This window comes from Astyanax mexicanus, chromosome 7, assembly GCF_023375975.1.
Source record: "Astyanax mexicanus isolate ESR-SI-001 chromosome 7, AstMex3_surface, whole genome shotgun sequence".
NCBI classification, from domain to species: domain Eukaryota; kingdom Metazoa; phylum Chordata; class Actinopteri; order Characiformes; family Acestrorhamphidae; genus Astyanax; species Astyanax mexicanus.
Genome location: NC_064414.1, coordinates 5340947 through 5352190, shown reverse-complemented (window position 1 = coordinate 5352190; position 11244 = coordinate 5340947). Strand labels below are relative to the sequence as shown.

Below are 11244 nucleotides of genomic sequence, written 5' to 3'. Positions count from 1 at the left end.
TGGTTTCTTATGCTTTTCTTACTCACTTCTGACTTTTGACTTAGAGTGTGAGGGTTCACGCTGAGAAAAAGCCTTTTGAAAAAGATTGTCGTATTTTTTGCACAAAAAGGCGCAATGGATTATAAGGCACACTATCGATAAATTATGTGACATTAGTAAGGAACAGGGGTGTCGCCATGTCTTCCTTCTATTTCAGTAGGTCTCACCGCTGGGTGGTGGAGGGGTAGCTAACTAAGTTAAGTAAAGCTAAGATAAGTAAACAAAATAGTAATTCTTAAAAAAAAAAAAAAAAAATATATATATATATATATATATATATATATATATATATATATATATATATATATATAGTCAAACAAGAGCTGGATTGTAATCTACACAGATTTCTCTCCTGAAAACTGTTTATTCTGGTAAGAAAAGCACTTCTGTTTATTTACAGCAAGCTTAGATTTCCAGATGCCTTGTGCAGCAGCTAACCTCTAGTGCTAGCCGCAGTTAGCAGCTAATGCCATCTGACAGCACTACACTGAGGAACCCTGAGTGTTCCGATAAGCCAGGGTGATATTAGCTAGCGGTTGGTCCCATGTAGCTTGTTTTAACACGGTAAACATGCAGGGTACAGTCCAATATACTCACCTCTGATTGGCGAAAGAGCTAGCGCTTAGCGCACTTAGCAGCTAATGCTGCTCCAGCAGTGCTAGCCGGGTTTAGCAGCAGGGTACAAGCAGATAATGCTCACCTCAATTGTCCCCAGTTATTGGACTATTGAATGCATGTAAACTTGCTGAAAGTTTTCCAGCAGTTATCAGATTATCAGATTTCTATTTGTACTTGTGTAATTGTGTTGCTGCTACTGTGAGGGAACTGATACCCATATTTTTACTCACTTGTACACCTGTGCTACTGTGAGAATAAAACAATTTGGTTTGACTTTGATTGAATGCATGTAAATGCATGATTTGGATTACTGGTAAAATCCGATTTCTCTGCAGTAATCTGATTATTAAGGGCATGCAACAGAAAAGTGCACTAAACTGGACGATGGTTCTGTTGTTTGCTGCCATGCTCGTGATTCTGGTACTGCTGGCAGTATAATACTGGATCCAGATCTCAGTCTGAACTCGCTGCACTTAAATGACGGATTTTGTATTTAAACACAATTTAACCACTCTCCTCACGCCACTTAGAAAATAAGACTTAAATTAGAATTACTAGAATTAAATGGATAATCGTCAGTTATATAAATCAGAACTTTAAACAGCACCATTTGAGATGCATCTTAAAAGCCTTCTCCCATCAACAAATTACTGTGCAAATAAATGGGGATTTCTGTGAAACTGTCCTTTTAGATTAGTTAATAGCACACACTGAGCTCAAATAATTAGCCCGTAAAAGCTAACGTTTACTATTAGCTTAATGAGCGTCTCTGATGATCGCTGCTTTATATATATATTTTTTTTATCCAATCTCGGCTTTATCCCTGTGTTTTTTCCCCAGTAAAGCAATTCCGCTGCTCCTCTGTTATTACGCTCACTATCCTTCTCATAAATCTGAATTATTCATTTATCCTCCTCTGTTCCTCCTTTCATTATAGATGCTGTCTTGACAGCGCTAAATGACTTTGTTTTATTGAGTTTTAGGGATTATTCTGGGTGCTGCTCGTCAGCTGTCATGAGGCAGAGGGTAAAGTGGGGTTACAGGAGGTACAGCCCAGGGCAGGTTCAGCAGCACTTTGCTGAAGGCAGGCTGTAGGACTAAATAAAGGTGCTTTAAGAAGTTTTTTTTAAGAGGAATAACGTCCTTAAACAACCAGTTTTATTTTTAATTCCATACACAATATGTATGACATATTTTAATGTCTCTTAATGTAAATGTTCTTTACCAATTTCTACATTTTTCACAAACATCTCAAGCTTATAAAAAATATATTAGAAAAACATGTTCTTTACAGAAGATAAAATGGTTCTTCATGGTATTGCCTATAAAGCCATTTGAAGCAGAATATATACAGCATATATGCCCCTTGTAATGATGTAAGATACCCTAAAAGTATTGGAACAGTGAGGCTAATACCATTATTTCTGTGGTAAACTGAAAACATTTGGATTTGACATTAAAATATGAATACAATACAAAAAAAATCAACATTTCAGCTTTTATTCCCAGGTATTTATCTGTATGAATCTAATACACAGTTCAGAAGATAGCACCTTTTATCTGAGCCCACCCAATTTTCTTGTGAGCAAAAGTATTGGAACATGTGACCGTCAGTTGTGTTTTGTTACATTAAATATTTATATAACAATAAACTGCATTGAATGTCTTCACTCAGTTTCAGTCCCGTTCACTGTCCATAGCCAAAACAACTGTTTGAAATGTCCTGAAGAAGAAAGTCATCACTGGTGTACTAAGTAACAAATGGCGAACCGGCAGACCAAGGAACCCCACAGCAGTTGATGACATAAACATAAAGTGCTGTAAAGAAAGAGCCTAAAATAACTGTTAGTGACATCAGCAACAACCTCCAGAACTTATAAAAATCCACTGTTCGCAAAAGACTTCATTAACAAACGTACAGAGGCTTCACCAGCAGATGAAAAACACTAATTAACAAGAAGAATAAGAAGACCAAGCTTAAATTTTCCAAAAAGTATCAAGGTGATTTAAAGGTTAAATTTGGGGGACAATGAGGATCTACTCATGATCCCAAACAAACAAGCTCGTCTGAGAAACACACTAAGAAAATACAGGTGCAAATGATATATGTGTGGGCAATAAAACACACTGTATTTTTAGCACTATCAATAAATGTCTTTTTTGTGGTCTATTTTTATACATAAGGCACACCAGATTATAAGGCACATTTTATGCGACTCTAGTAAGGCACAGGAGTGTCACAATGTTTTCCTTCTAATTCAGCAGGGGTGTCTAGTTCAGACCTGTAAAGCTAAGCTAAGTAAACAAAACTGTAATTCTAAAAAAAAAAAAAAAACATTTCAAAAGAGTCAGACAAATCAAACAAGTCAGTGCTGGATGCTAATCTACACAGATTTCTCTCCTGAAAACTGTTTATTTGGGTGAGTAAAATGCTTCCATTTATTTATAGTAAGCTTAGATTTCCAGATTTCCAGCCGGTGTTAGCATCAGGCTACAGGCTGAGAATACTCACCTCTGGAGAGCCAAGACGTATTGTCGATTTTCAGGAAGCAGCATTAGCATTAGCAGCTAACCTCGCTAAGCGCTAGCTCTTTGGCTGTTAAGAGGAGAGTATTCTCGGCCTGTAGGCTGCTGCTAACCCCAGCTAGCTCCCACAGGCAGAAAGGTCCAATCCCATTTCTCATTTGTAGCCCAATCCAATGTTTTAAAGTGTCAATCATGGGGAAACATGGGGGGGAGGCCACAATTACAATATATATTGTTTTATACTATAAGGCACACTAAAGCTGGAGCAATAGCAATAGCAATAGCGGCTAACTCCTAGTGGTAATGCTAATGCTATTGCTCCAGCTTTAGTGTGCCTTATAGTATAAAAATAAATATTGTAATTGTGGCCTCCCCCCAATTTTCAAAGGGAAGGTTAACACTTAAAAACATTGGGTTGGGCCTTTCTGTTTATGGATGGTTCCAGAGCCTCCTATTCCACATTCAGAGTTTTTTTTTTTTTTTTTCTGAGGAGATTATACAAGCTGTGAGGGTGCAACTGAGTGACTGTCAACAACAGGTTCACCTCACAGTAGCTGGAGTCACGAACTAGTGAGTCACGTAGATTGATAGTGAATGTGAGGATCTGCTGTATGTGTAATAAGAAGCCTAGCTCTAAATCACACTCTAACCTTTAACCACCTCAGTATCAGGAAGCAAATGCTTTTGACTGTTTTATTTTAATGAAACATATAGCATGCACACACACACACACACACACACACACACACACACAAACACACACACACTGTTCAGCAGGGAGCTGTGTGTCCCTGACTGCAGTGACAGACAGAAATGCATGGGAGAAAAGTCTCGCTGGGAGAGAAGTCCTGCCAAAACACTCAGCTCCTCCCCACCTGCCACTGTCAGACTAAGCCAAGACTCAACAGAGCTTCATCCACCTACACATGCATAAACACTCACACACACATAAGCACACACACACACACACACACACACATAAATATATAAATATATATATATATATATGCATACACAAGAAGCTGCCAGAAAACCACAGAAACATTCACTCAGCCTGCACAGAATTTCATAAACCAAAAAAAATACAAGGCTCATTGATCAATTCTTATATTTTGTTGCTCATTTCTGATCGTTCTGACTTGACGGTTCACTTGATTCCTCAGTGACCCATGCCTGTGCTTAATGTGAGCACAGCCGCAGTCTAAAATGGCCCAAATGTGCCCATCCAAATCAATAACACTGCATGAGTGAACCACAGGCCATCATGAACAACAACACAGACTATTAGCAGCACAAGCCATCAATGCAACTTCCCACTGAACAGTTCTCAGTGAGATGAAGGCAAAAAAATAAAAAATAAATAACGGCACATGGAATGATTATACAGTCCAACTGAGAGTCTAAACAGAGTCTAGAGAGGACTGAATTTAAAAAAAAAACTGAGAAAACTGAGGAAAAAGGTGGAAAAGAAAGAAACTGAGAGTTAGAAGAAGCAAGACAAGACTAAATCCAACTGAGAGCAAGATCCAGTCTAGACCAAATATAAAGAGTCAATCTAATTGAGACCAAGACCAGATCAAGACATATCTACTTAGGCTAAAACCTGGTCCCAGACCGGGTCATGTTACAGTCTGAAAAAACAGTCAGGACCATGTTCACAAGAAAACAAAACCATCTCAAGAGATCGTATAAACAGATTCTAAGGAGGGCTAAGATCAATTTAAGACCATAGAAGTTTGTTAGGTATGTAGCTAATCGTTTAAAGCTGATGTCCGTTAGTTTTGGGAGTTGGGGATTTAGGTCCCTCTCTGGTGAGAATGGGTAACTGCACTGAGCAAGCAGAAGAATCATTTTAAAACTGGGTGTGTGTGATGCGGTCTCCTTTCAGAGTGGATGAATCCGAATCCAGGTTATGTTCAGTAAGAGAGAGAGAGAGAGAGAGAGAGCTCAGTCAGAAAATTCACTCCTTCATGTCTTTGTTTTTACTATGAGTGAATGAGCTACTGAGCTCTGAGTTTCCTCTTCTGAAGTCTCCATTGCTCCACCAGCCGCTCATGTTCAGTAAAACTGAGCCTGATCCTCTTTTAGAGGCTGTATGTGTGACATAAGTACGTAAAGACGCGTGAAGTGGTCAAAAGAACTCTGGCAAAAAAAAAAAACGACCCGAAACCCAGTTTTTAGAATGAATATACTGTATTATGCTTAGCAGGGATGGTCGTTCCAGCACACTGGTACCATTAAACACAATATTTTATCCCTTCTTCCTCATCTCAGAAATGCTTCTTTTGTTTTTAGTTTAGAAACAAAATAATATGGGCTGCCGCTTTAACTACTGTTGCAAAATCAGGATTCCCGGCACGGTCTGTGTCGCAATCAGGTCAACAAAGCACACTCTGTGCAGGACTTTGTTTTTTCACGCAACACACATCGAGTCAACAGAGCTCCATATAGAGTGGAAAACTGAAGAACGCTACAGTACCACAACTATCATGGACTCTACAGCACAGGGGCATTTGAAATGGCTTTGTTTGATGCTAGGTAAGTTTTTTTTTACAAAGAATGAGTTGAATTTCTGAATTCTTTAGTGTGTGACTTTTCATTCTTACAAAGGAACAAAATGGGACCAAAAGCCCAAACTGAACTGAGTGCACACCAGTAGAGATGGTACGCAGAGGCTCAGTTTGCTACACTTTGCTAAAAGGCATTTCACTTAGTAAAAAAACTGGACGATTGTTGCCGTGTGTGTTTTCTCTTAAGTGCTCGTCTCAGGTGGCGCTCAGGCTCAGACCAGTTCACCCAGCTGCCCTGCCTGGTCTTTCGAGCATTTCTCCAAAATGCTAAAGGTACTACTTTCTCTCCAGATTTTTGCTTTGAAACCAATAGAACAGCAAAAATAAAAACACTTCTGCTGTAAAAATAGGGACATTAACTTCAAAAGCTATTACTGGTTTAAGTTTGAATATAAATATTTAACCCACAACTTCAGTAAAAGGTGAATAACCATTTATATAGCATTTTCATCTTTCATTAGTTAATTAACCATTATTAAGTTGCCAAAAACACTTAAACATCCCCAGACATGGATTAAGCCTAGCCCATTCAAAATGTTGTATAGAAAAAGACTACACAATATATATATATATATATATATATATATATATATATATATATATATATATATATATATATATATATATATATATAATCACTTCAGTTTCTGAATCAGTTTCTCTGACTTTGCTTTTTATAGCTTTAAGAGCTCAGAAATCAATATTAGATGGAATAACCCTATTTTTTAATCACAGTTTTCATGCATCTTGGCATGTTCTCCTCCACCAGTCTTACACACTGCTTTTGGATAACTTTATGCTGCTTTACTCCTGGTGGAAAAATTCAAGCAGTTCAGCATGGTTTGATCCATCTTCCTCTTCATTACATTCAGAAGTGTTTAATTTTTGTAAAATCGAAGAAACTCACCATTTTTAAGTGGTCTCTTATATATTTTTTTAGAGCTGTATATACAATATAGCTAACGACCCACAATAAAGCATCACAAGACAGTGTGTGACAGTAAGTTAAATTGTGCACACTGTCAAAGAGCTTGCCATAACAGGAGATAAAAAATGAAAAATGAAAATTTCAATGAAAAATTAAAAATTATGATTTCTATGTAGTCTGAAGTTTAATTAATATTAATATGATGAATAGCCAAACAAATTACATTGTTTTAATGTTTAAAATAAATTTCTTTACAATATCAGGCCTCAGAGGAATGCCTGCAGTCACCCGAGGCTCAGTGGACAGACAGACAAACTGCAGCTTTACTCGACAGCCTGCGCAGACTGACTGAGATTTTAGAGAAACGTCAAAAAGCAGGTTAATTTTTATTTTATTCCCATTTTAAAAAACCCTCTTTCTCTCTCTTCCTGTCTTTCTTTCTTTATTCTGAGTAATAATCAGCAGTGTTTCTCTGGTCTGCAGTGTGTAAAGACACCATGCCTGGGGACTGCCCTTTCCCAGTGGTCCACAGTAAAGGAGGACTGGCCTGTGTGGCTATAGAAGAGAAGATTTACTGCAAGCCAATGTGCAACGAGGTACAAAAACAGTATTAAAGACCATAAAGCTTTTATACACAGATCACACAAATTGCATGAAGCAGTTCTCTCACACATACAGCCCCACACTCAACACGATGGGTCGCCAGCACCCTCATGTGGACTAGACTAGTGTACAGCAGTGGTGTATCACCACTAAATCCAGTAGTTTTTAGGTTTCATTTCAATAATATACTATTCCTAATAATGTGTTTTCCTAGTAATGTAATATTATCCAATGTAAAGATTACCTGGTAATTATGGTTAATTGTTCAAGCATGAACTTATCTGCAGTTTCATTAGGAAAGCAAGGAACTGAAGCTAAACACTGGTTAAAAGTCAAATTTAAAGTCTAAAATCTAAAATGTCACTTTTTGTTTGGTGTTGCCGTGGTACACTATTGTTATCTGTACTGTGAAATGAAAATAGATGGTTATCATAATTCAGACAGTGGCTTGCAAAAGTATTCATGACCAACACAAAGTGGCACATAATTGTGAGGTGAAGCAAAAAGACATGTTTTTTAGAATGTTTATCAAATAAAAATCTGAATGTGTGACGTGCAAAAGTATTCACCCCAATATATAAATACTTAGAGGAGCCACCTTTTGCTGCAATTACAACTGCAAGTTTTTTTGGGGTTTGTACATCTAGAGACAGAGATTTTTAGCGAGATTCTTATTCGCAAAACAGCTCATGTTCATATTTGTGTAAATTCAGTCAAGCAAATACTTCTGGCAATATACTGTAACATATATTGTTGCTGTACACAGAAAAAAATCCATTTTTGTTGATTTATAGTTTACTGCACAACTTGAACACACATACTGTCTCTTAAACTCAACATTTCTTCATGAACAGACCAATAGAAATGCTCTAAATGACTCTTACGTAACATACAACTAATTTTGACCTTATTTTTCAGAACAACATGTTATTAATAGTTATGAAATTGTTGTTATTTATGTTACATAAAAAAAATAATGAGCTGCTTACTGAATCAATATTGAAATTGGTATCCATATTAAGAAATGGATCTGGGCTTGTATGGGTTAAATTGGTCACGCTGCCATGGATGTTCATATGTACATATGTGTGTGGTTGCGGAAATCTCCATTTATGTCATTTAATACACAATTTGAACACACATACTGTCCTTGAACTCAAAATTTCTTCATGAACAGACCAATAGAAATGCTCTAAATGACTCTTTGTATATTTATATTTTTAAGTTGCTAAGTTGTTTTGAAGATACATGTTTCCACCAGACAGTCAACAACATGACTATGTATACCTTTTTGTGCAGTTTTTTTTATTTATTTTTTTATAAATCCTATTTTTAAATGCACTGCTTGTGCAATACATCAATACACCCCTAGTTTCTAACAGACATTTATAGTTTATAACATAGTTTTGAATCAGAACTAGATCTAGAATTATTATTAAGGTTCTGGGTTAAGGATCCGTGTTAGAGCTAGTTGTGGTTTAGAACAAAACAAATAAATAAATAAATAAATAATGAATCAAATGAATATCTAAATAATAAATCAAATATACAATACATTCCAGCTGCAAATACTACTTATTTTTATTTTTTTTTGTTAACTGTAGACAAAGTGCTAAAAGATAAAACACTACACCCCATCCGATCTGTGAGTGTCTCTCAGGTATTACTTCATCTCCTCCCTCAGGGTCAGGACTTCTCCTTTCTGAGGAGATCGAGGGTGTATGAGGAGTGCAGCGCTGCTACTAACAGCAAATGGACAACACAGTATGTGGGCGGGAACAAGCTGGCTGTGTGTAACAGTAAGTGCCTTCCTGGACATTTCAGTTCACTCCACTCTACTCCACTCCTCTCCTACAGGAGATTCCGGTCTTAAGGAGGAAGTGTTGACTAGGGTTGGGCGGTATCCACTGAACTAGACTTTTTATATGACTTTTCCATGCCTTTAAGGCAAATTTTCATGACCATATGATTTTTAAAACATCATTTCATAGACAACACTAACACCACAACACAAACCAATAACATTAGCGAACAGGCTAACTGCTAACAGCACAGCACAGACCAATAACATTAGGGAACAAGCTAACTGCTAACAGCACAGCACAGACTGATAGCGTTAGCTAACAGGCAAATCACTAACAGCACAGCACAGACCAATAGCATTAGCTAACAGATTAATTGCTAACATCACAACACAGACCAATAACATTAGCAAACAGACTAACTGCTAACAGCACAGCACAGACTGATAGCGTTAGCTAACAGGCAAATCACTAACAGCACAGCACAGACCGATAGCATTAGCTAACAGATTAATTGCTAACATCACAACACAGACCAATAACATTAGCAAACAGACTAACTGCTAACAGCACAGCACAGACCGATAGCGTTAGCTAACAGATTAATTGCTAACATCACAACACAGACCAATAACATTAGCAAACAGACTAACTGCTAACAGCACAGCACAGACCAATAACATTAGCGAACAGGCTAACTGCTAACAGCACAGCACAGACCGATAGCGTTAGCTAACAGATTAATCGCTAACATCACAACACAGACCGATAACATTAGCAAACAGGCTAACTACTAACAGCACAGCACAGACTGATAGCATTAGCTAACAGGCAAATCACTAACAGCACAGCACAGACCAATAGCGTTAGCTAACACTTTAATCGCTAACACCACAACACAGACCAATAACATTAGCAAACAGGCTAAGTGCTAACAGCACAACACAGACCGATAGCGTTAGCTAACAGATTAATTGCTAACATCACAACACAGACCAATAACATTAGCGAACAGGCTAACTGCTAACAGCACAGCACAGACTGATAGCATTAGCTAACAGGCAAATCACTAACAGCACAGACAGATAGTGTTGGCTAACAGGCAAATCACTAACAGCACAGCACAGACCGATAGTGTTAGCTAACAGTCTGAATGCTAACACCACAACACAGGCTGATAACATTAAATAAGTGTGACCGCTAACACGACAACACACACCAGTAACGTTAGCAAACAAGCTAACTGCTAACAGCACAGACAGATAGTGTTAGCTAACAGGATAAACGCTGACAGCAAAGACCATATCTGGGTTCCATACCATTAAAATGTTTAATACCGGAGTTTGGACACACCAGATTTTTCATTATTTAAATTTTTGTGCATTTTAAATTAATACTAAAGTCATCCAAACTACGAAGAAAAACATAGAAACATAGAACAGAAAAACAAGTTTTAAACAAACCAGAATATTGTTTATATTTTACATTATTTTAAGTAACACCTCTTTCTCAGTATTTACCAGAGTTTTTGCTAAAATGTTCATTACTTTCACTGGTGTTGCTTTTAAAAAAAAGACTAAAAATACTGCAGTGGTTTTGCAAGTGTTCCTTTCTCTCTGTTTCATCCTGCAGAATCCAACCTCCAGATATCAGGAGCTGCTTCAGCCTATTTCCCTAAAGACCAGGACTGCCTGAAGACCAAGAGTGACCCAGCACTGGAGGAGTCAGTCATTCAGAGCTTTATAGCAGAGCTGAGAAATAACTCCATCACAGGCAATATCACACATAGCTGTCTCCTCTGTGGATGAAATAAGCACTGCTAGAACAGGGCTGGATTACCTGTACTAGAATATATTTCAAATTGTTGTTGATGAATGAATCTGAATTATTGAGTTTTTAACAGTGTGACATTAATAAAGGCGGGGTGATTTTAATTCAGTATGAATTAGCAGAGTTCATAGTTTTCAGACTGACAGTGATACTGTAGTGTCAATGATTTAAATCCAGTATGAATCTACTGTTTATGCAGATTTTAACAGTCTGACTTTAATAAAGGTAGAGTGATTTTAATCCAGTATGAATCTGCTATGTGTGTGGATTTTAACATTCTGACTTTAATAAATGTGGAGTTATTTCAATCCAGTATGAATCTACTGTG

General features: G+C 37.3%; 1 protein-coding gene across 1 annotated transcript; it reads left to right on the top strand.

Annotated features, from left to right (window-relative positions):
- The first annotated feature begins 5546 nt into the window (after nucleotides 1-5546).
- si:ch1073-126c3.2 (uncharacterized protein LOC555816 homolog) lies at nucleotides 5547-11235 on the top strand. Its single transcript, XM_007260210.4, has 6 exons — nucleotides 5547-5721; nucleotides 5941-6026; nucleotides 6945-7059; nucleotides 7165-7277; nucleotides 8969-9083; nucleotides 10719-11235. The coding sequence occupies exons 1-6, from the start codon at nucleotides 5673-5675 to the stop codon at nucleotides 10892-10894; spliced, it is 654 nt and encodes a 217-aa protein (XP_007260272.3). The 5' UTR covers nucleotides 5547-5672; the 3' UTR covers nucleotides 10895-11235.
- Nucleotides 11236-11244: the final 9 nt, after the last annotated feature.

Coding starts and splice junctions, on each gene's coding strand:
- si:ch1073-126c3.2 (XM_007260210.4), top strand. CDS start 5,673: ATGGACTCTACAGCACAGGGGCATTTGAAATGGCTTTGTTTGATGCTA. Junction 5,722..5,940: donor ATGGCTTTGTTTGATGCTAG/GTAAGTTTTTTT, acceptor TTTTCTCTTAAG/TGCTCGTCTCAGGTGGCGCT. Junction 6,027..6,944: donor ATTTCTCCAAAATGCTAAAG/GTACTACTTTCT, acceptor TTACAATATCAG/GCCTCAGAGGAATGCCTGCA.